The sequence below is a fragment of the Perca flavescens genome, chromosome 7 (genome assembly GCF_004354835.1).
Source record: "Perca flavescens isolate YP-PL-M2 chromosome 7, PFLA_1.0, whole genome shotgun sequence".
Classification (NCBI taxonomy): domain Eukaryota; kingdom Metazoa; phylum Chordata; class Actinopteri; order Perciformes; family Percidae; genus Perca; species Perca flavescens.
The window spans coordinates 29,484,944-29,512,037 of record NC_041337.1 but is presented as its reverse complement, the minus strand read 5'-3'; the positions used below and the strand labels follow the sequence as shown (position 1 = coordinate 29,512,037).

General features: G+C 41.3%; 1 protein-coding gene across 3 annotated transcripts in view; it reads right to left on the bottom strand.

Annotated features, from left to right (window-relative positions):
- The window catches only part of LOC114558410 (plexin-A1), a 295,347-nt gene that overhangs the window by 112,257 nt on the left and 155,996 nt on the right, over window positions 1-27,094 (bottom strand). For all 3 annotated transcript variants that reach the window (XM_028582404.1, XM_028582402.1, XM_028582403.1), the window contains exons 6-10: window positions 21,393-21,493; window positions 19,580-19,703; window positions 19,095-19,248; window positions 18,431-18,530; window positions 9,288-9,402 (exon numbers count right to left, since the gene is read on the bottom strand). In XM_028582404.1, the coding sequence (XP_028438205.1) occupies window positions 9,288-9,402; window positions 18,431-18,530; window positions 19,095-19,248; window positions 19,580-19,703; window positions 21,393-21,493 (594 nt within the window). The remainder of the gene's footprint in view (window positions 1-9,287; window positions 9,403-18,430; window positions 18,531-19,094; window positions 19,249-19,579; window positions 19,704-21,392; window positions 21,494-27,094) is intronic.

The following is a 27,094-nucleotide window of genomic DNA, read 5'->3' as shown; positions in this document are numbered from 1 at the left end:
TTGAGCCAGGTCTGCATTTGTCCAACAGTTCAACTTTGTAGTAAGCAATCAAGCGACGAAAAAGATAAAGGGCCTAATGGAAAAATCCCTCCTCTCCGTTGACTCTACAGAGCTCTTCATCCCACATGTCTCCATTAGAATAGCATTGCCCTGTGTGGTATCTCTGATGCCTGAGTGTGATTGTGTGACTATCTGGATGCTATCAGGTCTGGATGGTCAAAGAGGAGGATGTAGCCGATAAGCATCAGCTAGTGGATCAATAAAGTACACAATGTGTTTGTGAGTGAGTGTGTGTGTGTATGTGTGTGTGCGTGTGTGTGTGTATTTCTGAGGGTGACAGAAGATAAATGACAGATAACAAGAGGATCTTTAGGATGGCCTCACTAAATACGGCCCCGTGTTCTCTTTTCTTTTCAGCCCGCAGGATCAAAATGTGATGAATTTTTGTTTCATCTTGAGAGCGGGAAAATGACACAGTGCTCCTTGTCATGTGGGAACCAAAAACAGGATCACAACCAAGTTTAGACCATGACCCAGTGAATAATAAGAGATTTCTGTGACCCACCTAAGAATCAGCCAACCTTTCAATGTCAGTGTAAAAGCCCATGGTACATGTACTCACTTTGCTATCATCTGCCTTTATGTATTTGGGTTTATTTCCTCCATTAGTCTTGAGACAAAAAGAATGAGTTTCTTGGTCTCAAAGGTCCTAGGTCGGAAAAGTCTAAGCAACACACAACAAAAGATATTGCGATATCTAGTATGCAAATTCACTGGGGCCAAAAACTTTTGAAAGCGATCGCTTCTCTTTGCAAGACCTGTTTCATGTTTTATTCTGGATTCGTGACTCATCCCCTATGCTTCATTTCAACAGGAAGACTTTTCATCTATTTAGCACAAATGACCCGAGTTCCTCAGTCGTAGTCTCAGGTGGAAGAAGGGCAGGCATCCCATCGCACTACACTAGGAGCTCTTGTGTTTTAATAAAAGGCACTTTGAACTGTGCTAGAAGCCTTTTGAAGTGTCCACCCACTCTTCTCAGCCCTTTTCTATATAGGGGATATGGAGCGAGGCGGGTGATGTGGTAAAGATAAAACACAGAAAAAAGTTCACGCTGTTATGAACTGAGATTCTGACACTTAAAATAAATGCATGAACATAAACAATGCCTTGACTTCATTACTGCAGTCAGAATCAGAAGTCACAGAGCAGTTCGCCAATTTTACCTACTTTTCAAAAAACTTGGTTGTACTACCCTCATCCTTTTTAATCAAAGCAACTCATTACCTCTTTCTCATCACATCTCAAGGGGAATAGACTGTCACAAACTCAAAAGGAATTTACACTGCTACGGAACTTTACTAACAACAAAGCCAAACTAGGAAGACAGAAAATGGAACCAAAGTACAATACGACAATGTCTAATACGTAGAATCTACAAAATGGCTGCTGCTCCCTTGCACTTTTTGCACTTGAATAAAGATTAATTGAACAAAACAGGCTTACATCTGGTTTAGGATGATGTCCGTACTGTCCGTATTTCTTCACCTGTATTATCTGAATCACACACTTGAAAATGACTCAACTTTGACAAGTCAAGTCAATTTGATTCATAAAGCCCATGAATCACACATCTCTTTCAAAGGGCTTTACAATCTGTACAGTATATACAACAGCCTGTATTCTTTGACCTGCTGTATCAGATTAAATGTTGCCTGAATGATGCAGTCACAATGATTACGCTTTAAACTGGTTGAATTTGAGTGCCTTTAAGACAGTTTGCTCTGGTGGATCTGTCAAAGGTGAAACCAATATAAACACAGGACTAGGTATGGAACCTGAATACCTTTTGAATTTAGACTGAAATGTGTCCATAGCATTGTGTAATCAAACCCGAATGCTTAGTCAGGTCTTTACATATTCTTTATTCAGGAATTTCGAGATTTAGGTCACTATTTCTTTTTGGCAAAGTTCTTGGCAACATCTTTGTTTTAAAGTATTGGTACTGAAAGGCAGGTATCATATTGACACCAGTGTCAAACAATTTACTGCCTAGCGGTTATTTGCCTCCTCCAACCAATCAAGATGCAGATTACATCCATGTCCGTCCAGACTGCAATAATATATGTAGTGAATGCTTTGAAGCAGTTAAAAAAAAAAAAAAGGAATTAGGTATGATGTTTTCTTTTTGGCAAAACGTGGATTCTCAGATACATCTTTAACCTTGCAGCACATAACATTTATACAACATCTAAAGTTTTAAGACTAGTGTCACCAATTCAGTATCTGACCAAATGTCTCCCCTTCTGTATCTGAGTTATGGTGTTGAATAAGGGTCAGAAAAGTGATTTTGCAGAACGTTGTCACAGTAAAGTTGACCTTTTGGATACAAAATGTTTAGTTTTTTGTGCCAAATGTTAAGAACTTCCCTTAAGGTGTTCCTGAGATATGCATTCATGAGAATGGGACGTACGGACGGATAACCCCGTCACCGGGAAGAGGCATAACAATTCCAAAGAAGACCCAGCCTAATACAACCATACTTAAAACGGAACAGGACATAATGTATATCAACACTACAGTGTTTCCCTTCATATACCTATAAACCTATTTGAACCTTCACTTTCAAGGACATAACTACATTCATCAAATTCTATACAGGTAGAAACAACCATCATTTATATTAAAGGGGTATTTCAGCAATTTAATAATGCCCTTCTATGAAGTTGGGGGACTCATAGGAGATAGATTTAAAAAAAAGATTGAACCAGTAGAGGCTCAGATAGCCTGACTTTTAATCCCTCCCAAAACAGTGGTTTCTATATTCATAAGCTCCTTGTTAATTGAACTTCATGTAATATCTATGGAGTAATATTGGTGCAGTCCCCCTTTAAAACAAAAAAGAAGTAAAACTGTAAAAACTGTAAATGCAATATAGTCAACCTCCACCATACTTATTTTGGGTTATAATAATCAAAAGAACAGAAATGGATCTCATCCTTTGATTTGCATATGGTTGATACAGCCTGTAAGCTGAAAACAATGCACTGAAGAGCATTGATACTTAGATAATTCCCCTGTCCCTCTGCCTCAGTACACCACTCAACAGTTGGATGGGTATTACATGTATCCACTATGACAGTGAGCACCATCAAAAATCTTTTCAAACTAATTTGCCACATATGATTACTTATGTGCCTTCAGAGGAACAGTGGAGTGAAGTTTATTAGCGGGAGGGATAAGTGGGGTCAGAAGAGAAACAAACACGGGAAAGTGTCATTTGGATTGCAAAACACGTGAGAGATACAAGTCCTAATAGACTGCTCTCTCTCTTAATATTTTCATACATTCATCAGGAACAGTTTATTACACAAAAATATTAAATCTGCTCTGCTGAGTGTAGCAAGTAGCGATGACAGAAGCCATGAATACAAGCTAGAAATAAAGAAATGAACAAGAATGTAAATGAAAAGGGGCACAGAATCCTCTGTGACTTAATCATCAGTGACATTTGAATATTTCCTATTTGTGTTCTCCAGAGTAAGTTCTGTGACGGTAAGACAAACACATGATGCAATTAAATGGCTCTTAGCAAGCGAGCTTCCAGGAAAGAAGAAAGTAGGGCAGAGAGCACAAGTAAATGACATGGAATTATTAAGTAGAAGCTGAGGAGACATGAGGCACAAGTAGTGTCATGACCCTCAAGTATCCTTTTTATCTCCTTCCTTTCATCAACTCGCTCGCTCTTTCCTCTCCTTCTGTTAATGCTGCTCCCTCCATCTCTGATGTCTTTCTCTTATCCTTCATTTTTCTCACTTAACCAGCCTGCTTCTTTTCCTCACTTTTCTTTTTCCTTTGTCTAACTCATATCTCTTCCATCTCCTAATATCTTGACTGTCCCACTTTTTAAAATGTTTTTTTTTTTCTTCTCCCAAGCCTTATTTAAGTATGCCAGCTAAAACAGCACGTTCAATCAATCCTAATTTCATAAAGCTTGTTGACAAATTGGCCTTGAGCAATTTGGACAAATGCACGGTCCAATCCGCCATCTTTCCGGAATAATGAGACAATTAATATTAGCTCTCTGACACAAACTTAATTAGAGGCATCTTATCGTGATCTCTGACCTTCCTCTGGAGTGAGAAAACATAAAAAGTTAATAACACTGTAAGCTGTAGTCTCGAGCTATCTCTTCCATTTACTGTATATTCTGTTTATTAAACTTGCGCTATAGGGATATTGCAACACAACTCCCAGAGGCATTATCAGAGGTAGCATCCGTGTGTTTCAGATGTATGACATTAATTAACCATTGATTGGAAGTCAAGGGGTCGGATGCGAGACCTGTTTGCAAAATTACAGGCTAGCTATGTGTTAAAGGAAAATCTGCATAATAGAAAGTGTACTGTTTTTAGCAGAAGGCATTTTTTCTATTTTTTTTTAATGTACAATGTGCACAGTTTCATAAATGAGGCCTCTAGTTCTTTTAGCAAGCTTGCTTCTTCTCTAACAACTAGGCCACTGCCACACTCCTCCCCTTATGTTTTATTGTGGATGCTCCACCTTTCTTTTCTCATCTCATCTGTCTCTCTCAATTAAACACGGCAACGATCAGAGGGGCATCTGGAGATGCATCTTTAAGCTTTAATACACTTTGAATAATTAACACACACGTGTGTGCACGTACACACTCAACACACACACACACACACACACACACACACACACACACACACACAGCACACACACAGCTGAGTCTATCAGTGGCAGGCAGCTCCCCCAGCCAGAGAGACCCAGAGGGAGAAGGGAAGCTTGCTCTGTGCCAGCCCCAGCCGCGGAGCCTCTGAGCTGGGCAACTCAGAGCTGTGTACCAGCCTGTGCTCCAGCAACAATGGTTAGACAGATGTAACTCTGACACCCTTTAGCTGAAAGACACAAAGAGAGGGTGTCTGGCTCCAGCTAATTGACTTGTTGAAGGAATGAGGGAGTGGGTGAACAAGAGGGAAAGAGCTCATTTGGTTAGAGATCAAAAAAGGGAAACCCGTATGGAGATGGCTGGCGAGGTTCATGGCGTGCTCTCAGCAGGGATTCTGTGGGGGTGTGAGTGGCTGGCTGTGTGTGTGCACTTGCAAAAATACATTCCTGCACGCCTGCGTTTCCCGCAGAAGCGAGCTGACTTGACAGAAAGATGTGACTTATATATACTGTATGATCTAACCGACTCACTCATCACAGTTATTCCTCCTCTAATTAGCGGCACAAAGGCAAACACTGATCCACATACCTACAGTATATTCACCTTCTGTTCATCAGGAGCCTAACACAGCCGGCTAATGATTATCAATGAGGCTAGGCTACAAAGCCACCGGTTCGACCCCCTGTGCAATGCATCATGGACCTACTGTATTTCATTGAGTGTAAGGAGGTCAGGCTTCTAGGAAGAGGGCGCGAGAGAGTGGAAAGGGAAAAGAAGGGAAGAAACCAGAGATAGGGGATGAATGGCTCAAAAGGGAAGAAAGAGGGTGGGCTGACTGAAAAGAGGAAGATGAAGAAAGAAAGATGGAGTGCAGGAAGGAAGAAAGGAGGTATGGAGATAGGGAAAGAAGGAAATGAAGAATAGAAAAAGAGGTGAAAGGAAGGAAAATATGAAAGAAGGAGAGAAGAAAGAAAGAAAGAAAGAAAGAAAGAAAGAAAGAAGATCACACTGAGTCAGAGCTGGTGAGTTGCAGTTTCACATATTGTAAAGGTCAGAGCCTTGATAGTTAAATAAACTGTTTCAGAACTGCTGATGCAGAACAAGCGCTGGCTCATAATGAGCACGCCTTTTGACAGATTCAGATGACTTCACTCAGTCTTAATGAATGCATCAGGCCTTAATAAATACCCACTCGAAGCTATACTTTCCGAAAAAACATGAAGAAATAAATATAAATAACTACTGATCCAAAATCGACACTATCCAAGACCTCAATAGTCTTTGTGGTAATCCTGAGAGGGGCATTCATTAAATTTAACTAGGCACAAAGTACCAGGATGGTGGATGGATCATGCAGGAGACCCTAACCATGCCCTCATGTATTTTTTTTCTTCCACAACTGCAAAAACGTTGGCATCAGACTAAAAAAAAAAACAATGTACATAATAAGTCATTCATGTTATGAACAGGTATGTGTGCTTGCACAAATTTGACAGGTGGGTGGGTTGCCAGATGAAATTGCATTGTGTTAAGGCAAAATGTGTGCCAGACAATGCTGTTGTGTTTTCCAGAGCCCTCTGCATCAGGACTTAGACTGTGCAAACTCAGTTATTCAATTTACTTGGCTTTGATGCCCTTCAAAATATGTTTACCAGTTTCTTTTGTAGCATCAGTATGTGTGCTTCTCATAGTAACTTTCAATATGTGAAGGCAATATTAGGATACTATCAATAACCAAAAGCTCATGACTAATGACAAAACTGTTATGTTACACAAAAAGAAAAAGGAAAAAGAAACCAGTAATTTCCTGTCAAAGCTCCCATCTGGGACTGTTACTTGGCAGCCATTTTGTGTCTCTGCTGTCAATCATGTTACGGCATTAATTCATCTATGGGACATGAAATATCCTGGGTGAAAAGCGACCCCATGCAAAATGAATGAAACGACTTAATTAACAAGCGAGCGAATTGCAATCAATGAATAAATGAATAAGCAGGCGAGCTAGTAGACAGGAAAATAAATGCAAACAAACCTCTTTTTCTATTACCTTTTACCTTTTTTTTTTAGCATTGTCTTATTTTGTCCTATTTCCTTTAATCTGAATGAAGTCAGCGTTGGCCCAGTCGGCTCTACCAGCCCAATGCGGTCATTCATTGGAGCAGAGCAAATTTGTTTGTCTCCGTGTTTGTTTATCCTGGTGTTTGTTTCTGTCATTGTTTGTGTTTATACATATTTCTGTTGATGGCCTTCTCAAGTGTTTCTCCGACTCTTTCTCCGGCAATTTTCTGCCTGGTCGCCCTTAATGTGCCTCTCGGTTTATCTGCTGTCACAACACAGCTGATTTATATATATTTACATACCAGGAAGTGACATCAGAGAATTACATTTACTTCAAGAGGGCAACAACGATACACTGGCTGTTATCCGTGTGCACACGGGATGGATTTTTGTGACGTACCTGTGGCAGAGTTTCACAGATTCTATGCATTTTATCAGATATGAAGTGAAGTCAGCCTCAAGAAATTTGACACATGCCTTTGGGAAGATAACCAGTGTAGTGTGAATTCAATCACTTTGGCAACCTACTGCTAATGACACAGGGGGAAACATTTTCAGGCAGCGGAGATGGGCAATATTGCTTACAGCAGGGGTTACGAACTGGCAAACTGGAACAAAATCAAGGCTAGAGGAGATAAATGTGTGATGACAAAACTACGGCTGTTGGCTCAAATGGGCGCATATGCATTGCTTCTAAATGCTACCGATTCAATGACGGAGAACTTAAGGATGCATCGAAAAACACACGCATCCAACACAAGAGCCCGTAGCTGTCGCTTCACTCTCCGCTGTGTTAATAACAATAATCCCTGTGAGGATTTCCTGATGACACTGGTATGTTTGTGTGTGTCTATCAAAATGCAGCAAAAACCCCCCTGACGTTCAAAGTGTCTTGGTAACCATGGCGACGCCTGCACCAAAAAGACATGAGAAAACAAAATAGGAAAGAACATAAAATTAAAAATTAAAAAAAACAACAAAAGGCTGAATTGGTGTGGTTCTCCAAAACAAAATGAGGATGGATGTCAGCCTGGTGTGTTTACACGATAATACACACACACACACACACACACACACACACACACACACACACACACACACACTGCCCTGAAATTGCTGCCCGATTTGAACACTTTAACAGACATCATAATGCAAATATACACACCACACACATGGGCACAAGCAATGTCTTAGGTCAAACCCACAGACTGTAAAAATAATGGACGTAGCATCAGTGACGTCACCCATTGGTTTGTGGACTGCCGTTTTGAAGCCGGGAGTTTGCATTTTGGCTGTCGCCGTCTCGGTATTTCTGAGCCAGAAGTGACCAAGGGCAGAGCTGGGGGAAATGACGCGTCTATGCCAGTGTTGTGTATGGTTTTAATGGCGCTGCGCTTAACCAAACGCTAAAGAGGAAAAGTTAACATTTTCAAACCCTTCTGACGCGAGTCATCCAGCGGAGTTTTACTGGCGGGTAAACGCAGACCTTCGGGTACTGGTGCTGTTCATCTGAATGTATGGCAGTACATAGAACTGGTTGGAAATCGGCAGACTTTCCCTTACGTTACCTGCTAACGATAGCACTAGCTGGCTAGCTTTGTTGGCAGAGTGCTGAACGAGACACTTTTTAGGCGCCCAAAATATTCCAGTTCACTTTGATGAAGTGATAACACACAGTCACAGAGTGTCAAAGCTTAAGATGAACATGGACAACACCCAAAACAAGTTCACAGACACAGATAAACCTATGCATGAGAGAAGGAAGTAAAAAGAAAGCACAGGCAACAAAAGGCTGAATTTGTGTCCATGCAACAGAAAATGTTACTCCGACAAAATAAGATGTGTCGTTTTACAGCACAGTTGGGAGCAAAAGAATGAGAAGAAAAGAAAAAAAAAAAGTCAATTGTATCGCCTTGCATTAAGGTGATTTTTAAACTGCCAAAAATAGAGACGAAGATGAAGTGAAGGTGTTTGAGTGTTAAGCGTGACTTTCTGAGGACACAGAAGTTCACTCGTGTTCGTCAGTGTGCGTTGCAGTGTTTGCGTGAGAGACAGTGAGAACTAGAGACCTAGGCGAAGACGGAGGGACTGTGAAAGCGAGTCAGCTCATGGATAGATGAGGGTCTTCATGCAAATATAACATTTGGGACGGTAGCGCGCGCTGCCATTTGCATACTCATTCACCGCGACTCGCTTATAAGTGAATAAATCCAGAGCTGCTTGGAGTACAACAGCTGCTGCTGGGCCACTCATAGCAGCACTTATTCACACACGCACACTAACGCACATGCACGCGCACGTGCGCACAAACACACACACACACACACACACACACAAAATGGTGTACAGGTCCCAGATGCATCTTTGGAATTACTATGCCATGGTACCATACTTGTGTGTGCACATGCATTAATACTTGTAAATGTATTAACGTGTTGCTTTGCCTGTCTGCCCTTCTGAATCTTTTCGTGTTATTGTTTGTGAGAGCATGTTTATCTGCACGTGCTCATGGATGTTTTGTGTGTGCCCTCACCTCTGAGGTGTTGACTCGTCCCTCCTGGAAGGAGCAGTCGCTGGCATCCTGCGTGCACATGTGGCGGTATTTGCACCAGTGACACGGGAAGTTTCCATTGACACAGGAGAGGCACCTGGAGCGAGGGAGAACGTGGCAGACGGAGGAGACAAAGAAGGGTTAAAGTTACAAACACCAATAGATATAATCACTCTGTCCATGGCCATCCATCCATGCTAACTCAGGCAGCACAGAAATGCTGAACTACAGGTCTGAGCTCATTTAGAAACTGCGTTTGTCCACAAGAAAGAGCTGACAAGTTTATTTGGTTACACTTTAGTTGAAGGTAGCTACATAAGAGTGGCATGACACTGTCATGAACGTGTCATAAACATTATAAACAAGTCCTAAAGGTTTATGACATAACGCTTCTGTCATTAAGTTTCATTCGGTTTTTGTCATAACAAGTTAGGGTTAGGGTTAGAGTTAGAGTTAGGGTTCATGTGTTCATGACACAGTCATGTCACTCTCATGTAGATACCTTCAAGTAAAGTGTTACCGTTTATTTTTTGGTTGGAAAATGTCGTGCTCAGTATGTATCTTGGTCAGAATAAAAAAATAAAATAAAATCTAAGGGATCAAACGTGATTGGTCAATGCTACTCGGACTACAAACTGGCTACAAACGGAAACCAGAACGCTTTCGATAGCAACATCTTGTTCCGTTGCCTACAAATTCTGCATTCATTTGCAGATATCTGTTTATAGAGATTAGTCAGGCTCAAAAATTCACCACAAAAATGACATCTGGAAATCAATTCTGCGGTTAAGATTCTTAAATACACAAATAAAGGGCAACATTCCCGTCTCATTCTCCCTTTCTCACATGTGTAGCTAAAACGTCCATCCATCAGCGTGGACATTATTATTCTATACTGTCAACCAAATTTAAAGCTTTCATCTGAGAACACAGATTAAAAAGAAATGTAATGAATAGCAACATTAGGAGACAAACACACACATCATCAAGAACAATTTTGTAAAGAGAGAAAAAAAACAAAAAAAAACGTTGATGCATATTATAGAATTCTACTGACATTTCCTTACTCATAATTTTTGCTCGTCATTCCATCCCACACTGATGGAAACCCAGCTACTATGACCCGGATTCATCATAGATGAGGTACGGTATACTCAGGGAGAGCTGTTGCAAAGTGAAATACAGGACGAGCGGAAACACAGATGAAAAGAAAACCTTCAACGGAGGGGGGGGGGGACACGTACCACACTCTGACAGGCCGAAGTTGGACATGCATCCAAACATTCGCACAACATCAAAACGGTTACGGCCAAATCTCCAGAAATCATGTTGGAATGACGAGTGTAACTGTGGCCCCGTGCATTAAGACTTTATTCCAGCTGTCAGTGAGGCCAAGGCGGACGCTGAAAGCAGCTGAGAGAGAGCAGGATCGAATCCTCGGCGATCCACTCCTCCCTTCTCATTCTCAATGCTTGGAGGCTTACAGTGAACTAAGCTGGCAGACCAAGATAAGCCTGTTTTTATATAACACTTGTTTTTTTTCAGCTTTTTCTTCAGAGTTGAGGATGGAAAATGAATATATGCACATTCAAACATGGATTACCACCCAAAAACAAGGCTATCATGGCTACCAGAAAGAGAAAAAAAAGCAATGCGAAGGAAGTTTGTACAAAAACACAAAGGTTACTTTAGGTTTTTACTCTACATTTAATATGAGAAGTTAAAGCAACGATTGCTCGATAGTTATTCAATTCAGCAAAGCTCTGTTTTCATGATAAAAAAAGGGGGGTTATAAATTCACCCAGAAATATGTCCAGTAATGTGTCACGTTAAATAATAAACAATAATTACAAAGTCTGACATGAGTTGATGTCGAGTAACACTTAAAAAATCCTGACATGCTCTTTTCAACTAGAACAAGTCCTGGCTTTCTAGTCCTTACACCACTTCTGAACTAAATTACACTTAACTGGCTTGACAACAGCGAGTTCTAATTACATGTTACGTCAGTCCTCGCTCCCATACGCTGTCACTGTACTCAATCGGGCCTCCGAAAACTCAACCCCCACACCCCCACAGTCTCTGCTTGCCAATTCGCAGCCACCCGAGGAACTGACTGGGAACCTGTGGGGTCCTTTCTATGTATCCATCATCCAGTTCTCGCTCTCCAGATTTATTTGCCCATGTTGCACTGTGGTGCTTATGCAACTAATGCTACATTCTACTAACGGTCTTTGCTAGGTTTACCATTTTCCTGCTGAGAGTTAGATGAAAAGACCGATACCACTGACAAGGATGTACACTAAGTATGAACCTACATGCAGCAGGCTGTTAGCTTAGCTTAGCATAAAGACTGTAAGCAGACGGGGGACGGCTAGCCGGACTCTGTTAAAAGGTAAAACAAAATACACCTATTAGCCCCACTAAAGCTCACAGATTAACACGTTATATCCTAATTGTTTAATACGTACAAAATCTTAGAGTGGTATTTAACTCTCGGCAAGAAAACACGCTCCAGCCAATCACCGACAAGATGGTTGGGGGAGGGGGTGAGGGTTATGCTGCGTTCTTTTTGTCCACCGAAGTCGATTTACGAGTCGTTTTCCGGAGTTACTAACCAGAAGTTGCAAAAAGAACACCACTGAGGTCGTATATACGACTCGTCAAGTCGTCTGAACTCAGAGGACCCCGAGTTCACTTTCAGAGATGGCTACGTCGTGCATCACACGTAGTAAAAATTGTGGTTTTCTACCATTTTAAGCACCTTTGTCTTTGTTGTAACCAAATGAAGAAGTCGTACACATAGCACTGTATACGGCTACCTATAGGCATGTCGCTACAGTCTTATTAGGAGTTAAATACCGCCTGATTAGTTATTTTGTAGCTTGTGCAGCTATATGACAACAATGGCTTTAAGCCGAGTCTTGAGTAGAAAGCAGAGCAATAGCCTAACGTTAACGTTAATCAAAACGTAATTTTCATGTATCAAACTGTGAAATATATTTGTGTAATATGTCAATAGCTGGGTGAATAGAATCCTAAATGTTACAAAAATCCATCTTTTCTCCGACTCGTAGTATTGTGTGACAAAAAGAACGCAACAACCCGCAGTTATTCGTTTTTCGACATAGATGTGATGTCACAGTCGAGCTACTAGTCGCGATTACAAGACAAAAAGAACGCACCATTAGTGTGCATGCACATAATGGGGGGAGTGGGGACAGTGAGCAGAGTTGATTGAGTAGCGTGAGTTGTATCTTAGAGCAGCTGCTGCAAACGTGGTTTGTTGTATTTTGGTGCACAGCCTGTGCCCCTACTGTTTGTTTGACGTTGACGGCCCGTGTGTTGTCTCCAGAGACCGGGCTTTTTTACAGGGGGCTGGCAGCTAGCGGATCAAGGAGAGATGCCTACGATTTGAGACGAAAATGAAATCGCGCTGAAACCATGCAGGAACTCGTAGTGCACCTTTAAGTGAAAGCTAGCATTGAGCATTATAGTAAAATATAGCTATGCTTAGCACATTATTGTACTGTACAATGTCTAAATCCATACAGCCATGTAGGCAGAGTGTGACATTCACATCCATTTAAAAGTCTTTTTAAACAGTAAATTCAAAGGAAAAATAAACCACAATACCACTTTCACTGTTTGACTGACAAGTGATCTCTCTGACAAGTCTAGTGCAAAAGCACCACAGTAATGAGCCACCACGGGGGTTTAAAACTGGGGCCTCCAAACTCAAGGACAATCGCTCAGCTCACAATGCCACCCTAGCGCCAGAAAGACTTTAAATTGGATTTCGGTCTAATCCGCGTTCTGTCTTTGTCCCTCTGTCCTTGGTTTATTCTAGATTTTAGAGGGTTAACTCCTAACCCGCCTGTATTGGAGTGACAGAGTGATAGGGGGCTTCATAGCTGAGAAGCTAGGGAGACTAGACTGAACTGCAGTGTGAGGTTTCTAATCAATGCCAGTGGATTTCCATGGGGAGAGGGGTGGACTAAGGTTATGCTAACAGTCTGATGTTTGTTAGTAAAGCTGGTGAGCCAGTTCCTCATCACTATTAACCCCAGGGTGTATCGATTTCTTGTTGCAGGGGTGTGTGCCCACACATTCACAGCTGTGTGTGTGTGTGTGTGTGTGTGTGGGTGTGTGTGTGTGTGTGCGTGTGCACGCTCGCGGCCGCGATAACACACGCTCACAGACTGACACGCACCTATACACAAGCTTTTCGCCCCATGTTGACATCGTAGCATTCCTCTGGGTCACCTGGGCAGTGGAGACTTGTCCTACAGTGGAGCTGTCAATGCCTGGACGACTGGCTTGGGTAAGTGGCTGCGCTGCTGCAATGTGGTCAATAAAATCCCCTGCTATTTAGCAAGGCCTAGCAACAGAGCCGGGTCAAACGCCATTTCATCTTCTCCGAGCTTTTGTTCTAGCGAAGCCGGATCGATGGAACAAAGCTGTTGATATGCGAGCTGTGGCCCCGCACTTACGTATATGAAAGTGCTCGTTTAATTCTGGTCAATGTGGATGAAGCAACAGATAAAGCTGCCATTCTGTCCTGATTAGGAAGTATCTAAAGCTCCCCAAAACATGACAACATGTGCCGATCCAACTGAATTAGTGCCAGTGATCCGTTCTGAGACACAAAGCATAAAGCTTTAATAGCCTAATCAGTGCTTTAAGCAACTACCTAGGCATGTTGTTCAGATTAAAAGCTCAGATTGGTTTGGCATCATATCTATCACACATCTTTCAAGTGGATAGTGTTTAAAAGAGAGATACGACTGGCTGTGCTATGTGATCTATAAATAGGCCTCTTTGTGTTTTATCCAATTAAGCTCCAAAGTGAGCAGCGATAGAATGATGCATACATCATTAAGTTATACAGCGCAGGAACCAAATGAGAAGTTTAGATTCTCAACAGGGGACTCAGACTCATTATAAGATATTACTGCATCTTGTCACGATGTCCAAAAGCAGTAAGTCTGCGAGTCTCAACCCACAGTTTAATTAAAGCGCATCGCACTTATTGAGAATTGGACCAACAACTATTGCGACAAAAATCAACTAATGGCGAATGTAATCACAGGAAAGTTGAACCCTAAACTGAACAGAAGGCCAAAGTGAACGGTCTGCCTGGAAGTGAGAGCCCTTGATGGGGGCCAGAGCGTGGGCTGGTCCCCTCCCCTGAGTGCTTCTTTTCACTGCATAGATTTCAGCCCCTTTCATATTGTAATGGTCATGGTGGCCTGCGGCTGCGGCGCTAACCTTTCAGCTGTGTGGGACGCATTATTCCTGACACAATGGACACAATCTCTGTCTCCTTCACTAACACTCTGCTTTATATCTCTCTTTCCCTCTTCATGCCTCCTTTTTCAGTTGTCTATTCCCTCACCAGCTCTCACGGAACGAGAGTTTACTTCCGTGTCTCACTCTTCCCTCTAGCGCTCTTCCTCCCATTTGTTTCTCTTACTCTCTTTAGAGACGCATGCTCAATTAAACTATTCCAAACCTCTTTTTTAATGCAAATTTCTAATATTGTAACAGCGTATGCAACTAGCTTGCAGCGAAATCTGCCGTGCCAAGTCTGCGCCTTCTGTGTGCTCCCTCTGACTGTGCGTGCACCTGTTTGTGTGTGTTTGTATGAGAACGTGTAAGGCTGGTGATGCAGGTGCTGCATCCACCTTTGAGCACATGGAGCGGGGCTGCGTGAAGTTGCACACGAGCGCTTGCCTGCAGGCTGCTCCGCTTGTGCATCTGTGCCGATACTGTACGTCTGCGCGTCTGCTGTTGCGAGGCCTGTGCTACCCTTTCACCCGCCCACCACGCCCACGAGGAGAACTCCATTATCTGCCGCTTAATGCCGCAGGCTCCCGCGCCCGGCTTCCTACAGGCGGTGTCAAAGATTCAGAGGGGAAAGGAGACGACGGAGGGGGTGTGGTGTATAATATGTGGGTTTATGTTACAGCTGCTGCGGTGATAACTGCACTGTAGTTTTACAGTCCTGCGGGGGCCAGCGAAGCCAACATCAAAGGCTTAAACAGCAGCACGCCTGTTTATGCAGCAAAGAGAGGAGGGCTAGGTGGGCTGGTTAATCATGGGTACAGAGCATAAACACACACACACACACCCACACACACACAGACACACACACGAACACACACAAAATGAGAAAACGCTTCCTGCATGCACAAATATATGCACACACATATACACTACAGTGCAGTTACTTTGACACATCCTGTATGCTCTTTAACTCACAAGGAACAAACAGAAACACACACACACACACACACACACGTTCACATTCACAAAATGAATCAAAGCCATTGAACTAGGCCTGGAGGCCCTGAGAAGTGGCCCAGGTGAGCTCTCTCTCCAAGCCCACTCCATTATGACGATCTTCACACAGGCACCCCGGCTAGAGCTAATTAACGGCCTATTACTATGCAGATATATTCAGGGCCAAAAGCAGAGCGCAGGCAATAAATGGGCTTGATGAACGAGAGAGGGGCAAGAAAAGGGAGGTGGGGGGGGTGGACAGAGAGGGCTAAGAGGGGTCAGGGTCGGGGGAGGGAGAGAGGGGTAAAGAGAGGGATGGGAGAAGAGAGTAATAGGCAGACAAGAGGAAGGTGGGAAGGCAGGACGAGAAAAGAGGGCCCAGGAGGGAAGGATGGTGACATGAAAGAGAACGAAAGCAGGACACTTTACACTCCTTATTACTCGGTGCTTGTAATGATGGGGATTCAGGAATTAAAGATTATGGTCATAATTTGTAGTTTTTAAAACTCTTTTCAGCGTTTGGTGTGGGAAAATCTTTTTTTATAACAGAGGAACCAGAGTCTAAATTTAGTACCTTGGGCGTAGATCATTTAATGCATTTTTGGTCTTTAACTTCATGGTTTCTCGGCTGCATTAAGATGCACACACAACACCAATTACGAATGCACAAAAGACACTTTAGAGACAAAGTTTCTGAGTCTTTAGTTTATGGCATACTATTTGGCTGTTTTTCTGTATTGGTTTTTATGTCCTGATATTCTGACTCTCTTTTCCCTTTCCCCCCCCATTCTTTTCTTTTACGAGGGGTGTTCAAATCATCAAAAAAGATAAAGAAAAAACCCCTCAAATGGATTTTATTCTTAATTGAGGATATTTTGAATGATGTAAACGTCAGCGGAGGAAGTAATGCTGCCATCACTCTACGCTTGGCAAGAGAAAGAGAAATCCACTCTGAGCAAGCCACCGATGCATTTTCATTTCAGGTGTATTGACACAAAGTGCAGATGCCTAAATGAGAGGATGTGACTCTGTGCCAGGTGGGGGAAACTTGAACGAGAGAGAGAGAGAGAGAGAGAGAGAGAGAGTGTGGAACAGTGAATCCCACTCAATGACTTAAGAGCAGCAGCCAAGAGCCATTATAGGGAATGACATTTTATTTATTTTCATTTAACCTTTATTTAACAAGGCAGGTCAATTAGGAACCCATTCTTCATTCATTATCAGGCCCATCTCACTGACGCTCTTCTTCCCTCTCTTCCCTCCCCCTCCTCTCTTTGTGCAAGTTCAACTGAAAATCTTCACTGGCATTTAAAGACAAAACCACTGTTAAGGGTGAACAATTCATTTTTTCCCTGACTTATATTGTAATTTAAACTCCAGGTCTATAGTTCGTGGTCTACATAGCATTGAACAATATATGTTTTTAATAACTTATTTCCCTTTGAAAGGGCCTAGCAAATTTTTGGGGTAGGCATTAGCTCCTGTCTCTTAAAAAGAGCTGCCAATATGTCACAACGAATGACTTGACCATTTAACTTGGTTTTATATTTTCACTTGATTTACTTTTGTATTTACAAGGGTTTACAAGAGTTAGTTTATGTCCATAAAATGTAAGGCATTATAAGCGACTTTGAGTTTGTGAAAAGCGCTATATAAATTCAATTTATTATTATTATTAGTTGCCTATGGACAAACCGTAATTATAGATAATGATAAAGCTGTTTAGAAATACTGAATTACATTTTAACTTAATTTCGCAAAAGAATGTTTGCAATTTAAATGTTGAGTATGCAATTTATTGCTTAATGACATCATCACATATATTAAAATTAGCAAATGAAAGCATTTAGCAACTTCTGACTGAGCTAAAGCTTATGATAGCGTCAAAAAGCAAAATAAATGCCTCAAGGAAAGACGGCTGCTGCCCTGAATCAAGTTTTAAGGTAAAGCTGAAACAATGATAAGATTCTGACCACTGTCTGGCCACATTACCTAAAAAACGTTCATTAGCTACAACTGACAACAATCAACAAGAAAAACAACGTGCACCTCTACAGCTCTTTAAGATATCATACTGTAAGTTATGATTCAAATCTTGGCTCTTGCCATTTGAAAATGGCAGACTTACAAATTGCAGTTTTTATACAAAACGATGAATTGCTCAGCCCTGTCAACTGCCAATAATACTGCATCAACAGAAATAACATTGTAGATTTAAAAAAAGACTAAAAACTATGATTAAAAATTTATTTCTTCGCCAAATTCGAATAGAGTATATAGAAAAGGTATAGTCTCTCAAGTCTTTCTCTCCTTCCGTGCTTTTCTTTCTTAAATTAAAAGGTCAGCCACGCATATAAACACAAAAACATGCAAAAACAGTGCTGGAAAGCCTATCAGTAGTCCTATACTTAAATTAGGGATAATTCATTTCCAAGAAACACGACTTACGTGTTTTAGCTTCCCGAGCTTGGCTGCCCTTCTAAGTCTTGCATGGTTAGGAATCGATTTATTATTTCACTCACCAGTAGTCCCTTTATTGCTTGAGATTTAATTAACTAATTGATTTGTAAAAAGCTTGAATACATTGAATAATGAATTGGCAAAGGTTGCATGCTGTCTTCTCCCTTCTCCATTATAGGAGTTATTTGCAGGCCAATATTTTAGCACTATTGCTTTTGGGAAAGAACCACACTCCTCTATTGATCAATGCTTTCCAACAGTCTGCATCTTGCTGGGTGTAGGGCATATACAAAGATGTTTTCTCACTCCTTTCTTCTGCTTCTAACTCCATTCACACTTAGCAACAAACTCTTTGTTTTGAAATATGAGGGAAAACTTACGATTGGTGGACGCTGCAGTTGTAGAAGACAAAGTCCACGCTGGCAAACTTCTTCCCCGTCTCCTTTGATTTCAGATACAACTTTATAACACGTTGGTCACCTAAAAGGAGTCACAAAACACCATATTACCAGTGCTGTTGTTTTTTTTTTCCTTTCAGTCTTTAGTATACAGTACAGGCCAAAATTTTGGACACACCTTCTCACTCAATGTGTTTCTTTATTTTCATGACTGTTTATATTGTAGATTCTCACTGAAGGCATCAAAACTATGAATGAACACATATGGAATTATGTACTTAACAAAAAAGTGTGAAATAACTGAAAACATGTCTTATATTTTAGATTCGTCAAAGTAGCCACCCTTTGCTTTTTTTTATAGCGCTGCAAACCCTTGGTGTTCTCTCAATGAGCTTCATGAGGTAGTCACCTGAAATGGTTTTCACTTCACAGGTGTACTTTGTCAGGGTTAATTAGTGGAATTTTTTCCCTTATTAATAAAAAAGCAAAGGGTGGCTACTTTGAAGAATCTAAATAGCAATAGTTCAGAGTTCAAGTCAGAGATCTGGGAATTTCACTCCATAATTCTTTGATTCCACATCTTTCACACACCCTGTACAGGGTTATGTTGGTTATGTTGGGATATCTTTCTTTTTGGTTTTTTTACCTTGGTCTCGTGTGATGGGGGACACCTCTTTTGTAGAGGGGGACAGGCAGAAGATCCGTCCGCCGTAGATGCGTCCTTCTGTCTCTACATAGTCCTCGAAGGAGCAGTTCACTCCAGCAGACAGACTGGGCACATTCTGCGCCTGAAGAGACAACTAGGAGAAGGAAGGAAAAGCAGAAAGGTGAGAGACAACATAAATCTAAAATCGATAAACTTTATGAGTGATGTAATAAGCCAGATTTCTACTGCCCCACAGCAGAAATTGCTGGTCTGGTTTGTGGCTTTTCAGCTCAAACTCAAAATGATGGGCAGATTGCCAGCAATGACTCAAGAACAAGCATTATTTTCATTTCACATCACTGTCCATCGTTCTTCCCCCACTTCTTCCCGTCACACACACACACACACACACACACACACACACACACACACACACACACACACACACACACACACACACACACACACACACACACACACAGTACCTGCACTTCTGACATTGTGACAGAGACAGTGTCGGGTTGGACGGAGAGTCGGACACACTGCTCCACTCTGGTGGTGAAACGCTGAGGCTCCTCGGCTCGCTCACAGTGATCCTTCCTCGAACATCTAGAGCAGGACAATATACTACAGTCACATTTTACATTGCATTACATTAGCGGCATCTCACGTGGGAAAGAAAAAAACTCTCCTCACTGACAAAGTTGTTCAAATTCAAGGTTGTTTGAAGTGCACAGAATTACAGCACAGCTATATAATATTTATCAAACAACTCCAGGATGCTGGGTTTCAGGCAGAGTTTCTGTTTATTAGTGGATGTATGGATGCATGGAAATTTATAAATAAGTGCGATGTAAAAAAACTAGGATCGTGGCATTTGGGATCCTGACAACAATATGTATCTGTACTTATATAGTATATAACCATGGGTGGCAATAATCAAAATTATCTATGGGTTACAGAGGTTTAAGAGCACTTTAAAAAAAAAAAAAACAACAACAACAACAACAAAACAGTCAAACATAGAGCCCAGCACGCAAGCAGAGTGAAAACCAAATGGGGCACAGCATTAGTTCAGGCAGAGCACTGAAGTCACACACCCATTAGCTGATTGGCTCTAGCTGCTCATTCATGCTTCACCATCAGTGGCTCATTCATCAGCTGCTTGGCTATCAGCTGACAAGTACCTTCCAATCATATTAACAAAGGTGTACATGGTGGCCTTTAAAACCTGACAACTTTTACTGTGATGACACGTTCATGCCAACCCTATGGTATTGTTGACTTCATCAGGATTCAGTGTACATATAAGTACAGTGTGTGTTTGTTTGGATTGTCAGCAGAATCCTCGTTGCATCTCTGATTCTTTTAGATCTACCTTATAGAGCAAAACTTTTTTTTACTAAATCTGACTGTATTATACAACTGTAATTTGCTTGTAATAGTCAATTAATTGAAACCAAGTGTCTCCGATTAAATAAGAAGGTTTATGGAAGCAATTACATGCTTATGAATTTTGAATTGGCCAACTTGATGCTGATCATTGAACAATATTCAAACTGCCCTCGCCCCACAACTTTCCATTGTCAGAATAGGTGCTGCTGTGTCCAGCAACCTTTTGTAACTTTACGAAACTGACAACCCAACAGGCTGTTGTTTTGTTGACTGTCAACAAACTGCTTAAAAGTGTGCAGTGTTACCCCCCATTAGAGCGATTATGTTGTGAAGGCCCTCTCTATGACCGGTCCACCCTCTAAATGTGGGTATCCTGAACAGCGAAGTACTTTTACCGATGTGGTTGAACGACATGGTGTACAAACCGTCAATCAAAAGTTGATTTTGAGCATACACAGACTTAAGTTTAAGCAACAGGTCACAGACTGGAGAAACGTTATCTCGCATAGATTTATGATAAACCATGTATTTATCACCATATTTGTACAATGTACATGCAATGATTACAGAGAAGGAGTTTTTAATTTGACATATAAAAATCTCATTTCTTACAGACAATCTATATGTTGGCAACATTAATAAATATGCATTTTCATCTTTCTGTGATTTTGGGGGACTTTTGTTGTTGCTGAACGTGACCCCGATAAGGCTGCAAATTGTGTTATTTGCTGTGTTAAACACAACAATGTAACGCCAAGCAGGTCTACATAATACTGCTTACCATGAACATAAATATGACTAATACAAAATGAATTGACAGAATTTCCACAATTCTCTCCATCGAAGTAACAGCTTATAATTAACTGCAGATCACAACATAGGGAACAGTATATGCACACTTACACATTATGTAGCACACACCAGCCACAGTGAGGGTCCGCTGATCCCAGGCAGGCTCCGCAGGAGCTGTACTGCTCACAGCTCTCCACTGGTACACGGGTGACCTTAAAATAAAAAACACACAGGAAGACCTGCTTAATGTTGCACGCAAACCTACAGCTGGGTGATATGGAGAAGACCCAGATATCACAATATTTTTGACCAAATACATCGATGTCGATATTGCAGCGATATTGTAGGATTGACCATTGGTGCCTTCTCAAAATATTAACACAATGACAGTTTTGATAAATAATCACCAATAATGTGGATACAATGACTAAGTGGGTAAAGGCAAATAATAGAACAAGTCTGGTTAGTTCAGAAAATGACATCACTTCACTATAATGTAGCCTTTAAAACCAGGGAAAGACAACACTTATGTCATATCACAATAATACGATATCCAAAATGTAATGACTATCCAGCCCCATGTATCAATGTAGATATAATATTGATATATTCCCCTAGCCCGATTCAAACCTTATGCACACCCCACCTTCAAACAGTTTATACTATATATGCTGGATCTACCGGAGGTGTCCTGAGCCTGGAACATGAGATTAAAGGAACAAGCCCACTGTGACTATCAGAGATAAACAGCTCTGGAGGTGCTGCTAACAACTCCACACTGCTGCATACATGTCTAGCTAGAGGGAGAGAAGTAGAGATGTAAACAGATGTAAACACACACGGGTTAAGATTACATCCTCTGACAAACATCTCTTTGTGATATACTGTGTGCTGCCCACAGCTCTCCACTGGATCAGAAACACTGATGCACGCAAGCAGTTTATTTTACGTGATACTAAACACAATCTAGAAAGAGTAAAGAGCTCACATCTGTCCACTGGAGCTAGAAACTGAAAATAATCTTAAATGTCTGGACAACACCCTTTCAAATTCAGACCAGGCCTTCTGGTCATTTATTTACTTCCCATCATGTATACATTCATATGTGACAGACTAAGAACTGTGCATTTCCCCCTTGTATTATTCATTGTTTTCCTTGGATATTTATTGATCGTTTTCAATTGTTGCATGTTGAAGAAGTTTTAATGACCTCTTTTAACTGGTAAAATGAAAACTGGAATACAAACGAGTTGAACTGAATTTTATAAAAGTGAAAGAAAACTGGTCCAAAAGCCACTTCCTACATTCCCACCAGCCTCAGCTGTAGCTAATGTTAGCAGGCTAACACGCTAAAAAAAAAGGATGAACATGGTAAACATATCAGCTGAACCTCAATATTAGCATGTTAGTGCTAGCACATTGTAAGCGTATAAGTAGGTTGATGTTAGCATTTAGCTCAAAGCCGAAGTACAGCCTCACAGAGCTGCTAGCATGGCTGCAGACTCTTCTTCTTCTTAAGCCTGTGTTATAAATGGGCGCACAGAGTTTGAAACCATTTACCAAGAACGAAGGGTATAACATAAAGTGTAGGAGCCAGCATTTTTGGACCTTAACTCCATACTCAGGACTAAACGTTTGGATATCTAGGCTTCTGATGCATCAATTTTGACCATTCTTTTCCTGTCTTTTTCAAGTGCCCCAAATGTATGGATGTGCAATTAAACTCATTAGAACATATTCCTTAGAATATGCTATGGTACACAACACCATTGAGATAAGCATCAGGGGTTACTCCTTTTGTTCGCTAAATCTCTACCGGCTGCCATCTGTGTGTCTGCATGACAAAGATAAGATGAAACGTTAATGATCTCTTTGGAGAAATCGGAGAACATGGGTATTAACAGGGACATCAAACGTCGTTGTCCAAATTTACCTGCCTCTTAAACTGCAACCAAAGAAGTACACGAACATCAGAGTACGGAGTGAAAAGGAATTACTATTTAAGAAATCCATTCCCACAGATACTTGTCTTTGCACTCGTCATTAAAAAGACATGTTTTCTGCCGCTGCCTGCATTTTCACCATCCGCCATCTGTCCACATGATTATCAGTAAGAGTTAGCCTGAATCTCACCCAGGTTGTAGAGTACTCTCAAGTCGGGGAATTATCTTTTAAGAAGGCATTTTAGAAATACACACTCAGGCCTACTCTGCTCTCTCTTAAATCTAAAAAAAATCACCAGTGTATCAGCATCCATGTGCTTCATCTCAACCTGCCGATGGCAGACGGATTGGCAGACAGGAAACCGCCTCAGGCAACCACGAATGCACACGCATGCACGCACACGCATGCACGCACACGCATGCACGCACACGCACACGCACACACACACACACACACACACACACACACACACCTACAGTACACAAATACACAAACCTAGGGGGAAACGTTACAATTTGGACCAAATTTAGAGTTTGAGACAAGTTGTTAAATACTTAAATACATCACTGACCACCCATGACACATTCACAGATTCACAGACATGAGCACATGCATGCACACACACACACACACACACACACACACACACACACACACACACACCTCCAGCTGCCTCAGTCAGGTGAAGTAGGACATCAATAACACTGCAGAGGCAGGAGGCACACCAAGTAAGAGGGTGAATTCTAATGGCAGCTGCAGGCGCAGCAGTGTAGAAGCCTTCAAAGAGGAAACTCTTTCTTCATGCACCGTTTTCTTTTTCTAAAACTTATCAACCTTCAAACAGTAAATCAGGCTCTTTTCATGTCCTTTGGCCGAACAACTGCTGCACGAGAAATCAGACACAAACGCATACGGTGATTTTAATGTCACTGGTATGCTTCAAATATGCTCTTCCATCAGATGACTCCTACTGCACCGAGCAGCTTCTGCTGCCCCCCCTGCAGATCGACACATATCATTAATTGGTGTGTGTGAGTTAGAGCTGGGCAATATATCGATATTATATCGATATCGTGATATGAGACTAGATATCGTCTTAGATTTTGGATATCGTAATATCGTAATATGGCATAGGTGTTGTCTTTTCCTGGTTTTAAAGCCTGCGTTACAGTAAAGTGATGTCATTTTCTGAACTTACCAGACTGTTGTAACTGTTCTATTATTTGTCTTTTCCCCACTTAGTCAATATATCCACATTACTGATGAATATTTATCAAAAATCTCATTGTGTAAATATTTGGTCAAAAATATTGTGATATTTGATTTTCTCCATATCGCCCAGCACTAGTGTGAGTGTATCAGTATACAGTACAGGCCAAAAGTTTGGACACACCTTCTCATTCAATGTGTTTCTTTATTTTCATGACTATTTACATAGTAGATTCTCACTGAAGGCCTCAAAACTATGAATGAACACATATGGAATTATGTACTTAACAAAAAAGTGTGAAATAACTGAAAAAATGTTTTATATTTTAGATTCTTCAAAGTAGCCACCCTTTGCTTTTTTTGATAACTCTGCAAACCCTTGGTGTTCTCTCAATGAGCTTCATGAGGTAGTCACCTGAAATGGTTTTCACTTCACAGGTGTGCTTTGTCAGGGTTAATTAGTGGAATTTTTTCCCTTATTAATAAAAAATCTACAATGTAAATAGTCATGAAAATAAAAGAAAACACATTTGAATGAGAAGGTGTGTCCAAACTTTTGGCCTGTACTGTACGTGTTGTAGTTCAAGTCTTCAAAGACTGAAATTGTCAAAAACTATTACTCAGATACAAATGACATTTGGTACAAACATTCATGGTCCCCATGTTCACATGATGCGCCAGCAGGTCAGAGTTTTCACATAACCAGTGAAATCTTCCGTGGGCCCATCACAGAATTTTTTGCGATTCCGTGAAACTGTCACAGATTTTGAGTTAAGGGGCTGTGTTCATTTCACAGAATTCTGTGACATCAGGTTGTTTTATCTTATCTTAACTGCAGTTCCTCAATTGGACACTTCAGGCAAGTCAATCCCCATAGACCCCCATGTTAAAAAATCCCAACCAAATCTATTTGTACGGGGGGGAACTTACCCATTTAAAAATATATTAAGGCTTAAAGCCACATACTGTTACTATCTACACAAGATAAGATATGTTGGTTCGAAAACCTGCATTTAATTTAATGAAGTATCCTGTATGTTCCCAGACAATGTATCAGAATGGACGTGTACTACAGGAAATTGACACTGATTAAAGACTTTCTGGAGGATCGTCTGTCAATTCTGTAAATTGTGAAATTCCTTTATTTATTTTGCCTTTTGTGGTAGGGATGTATATGTTCCTTATGTGATATAATTTATAAAGTTGCATCCCTAGACAGCTTTCATAACAGCACATTTCTGAACTTGATGGCAGCAATCCCTACAGTCTATCCTCAAACTGTACATCTCCTCCTTCTGTGTCACCCTGATGTACAGTTGGACACAATAGCTTATGGCAGATTCATAGCATGATAATAGTAACCTGTGTCTGATAACTATTATAATGCTACCATTACCAGGCACAGGCCTCTTTACAGGACACCAAATAGCAGCAAATTGCAGTCATTACTTGCGCTTGGACAAATACCACGCTAGTAATACAGCCTACCTGATAGGGAGGAAAAAAAAAAAAACATGTCACCCTCAAGCACAATAGCCAGGGAGAGAAGTTGATTCAATGGGGCTTTGTGGTAGTGAGGCAGATAATGTATTCCGATGGAACAGTTCAATTATTGAGTTTGAGAAAACAGATAATGGTACGGGAAACGGGAGATGCTCAGCCAAAGATTCTTTGTCTTACTGAGGTAGCTAGGGTGTGTGTATGTGCATGTGTGTGTGACAATAAGTAAGAGAGAACCACCTTTTTATATTAAGTATGGCATTTTCATTCCTGGCCTATTTGCTGCTGACAAGGAAAACACATCCATCTGTGGACAGTGGAGGGAGGCAGGGGGGAAAAGGGGCAGGGGAAATAGGAGATGAGGTGGAGGAAGATAGAAAGAATGAGATCGCAGTGGTAAAATGTCCATTTTAACCATTCATTTTAGTCTTCAAATTAATAAGGGACAATGTTTGTGGACAATAGAACCTTTCAGTGGGATTCAGATGCTTTTTTGTGTGTCATGTTTCCCGAGTGGAGGAAGTGGGCAGAGCAGGAGATGATGGGAGAGAGTTTATTACAAATAAATAACAGCTACAAATGAGCCTCTCTCATTTGGGTCATGATAGAGAGGCTCTTAATTTGCCTCGTGGCAGATGAGAGGAGGGGGGTTAGGGAGTGGAAGGAGGCGGGGGGTGAGGAATGCAGGGAAGGATGGATGAGAAACACACACAAATGTAATTGCGACTGATGTTTCATTCCGCATATGGGGCCCGTGCGGTGCCATCCAGTCGCAGCTATAGGCCCCGGCTGTAATTGTCCATTCTGTATACTATGGGGGAGAATATAAGGCAATATTACTACACAATAGGCTGATGGATGGCTTATTCTGTCACCCAGCTGGATTTTTAGACATACAAACCATATATACACACACACACACACACACACACACACACACACACACACACACACACACACACACACACACACACACACACACACACACACACAAACTTAACCAGCAAACGCAGATACGCAATTTGTGGTACAGTATGCACATTCCGACGTTAAGTACACAAAGATGGTCTGCACATGGGAGTTAATGAATATATATATATATGAACTGAATATAAATTACAATTCAGTGAAAACAAGACTGCTCGTCACGTGCACAACAT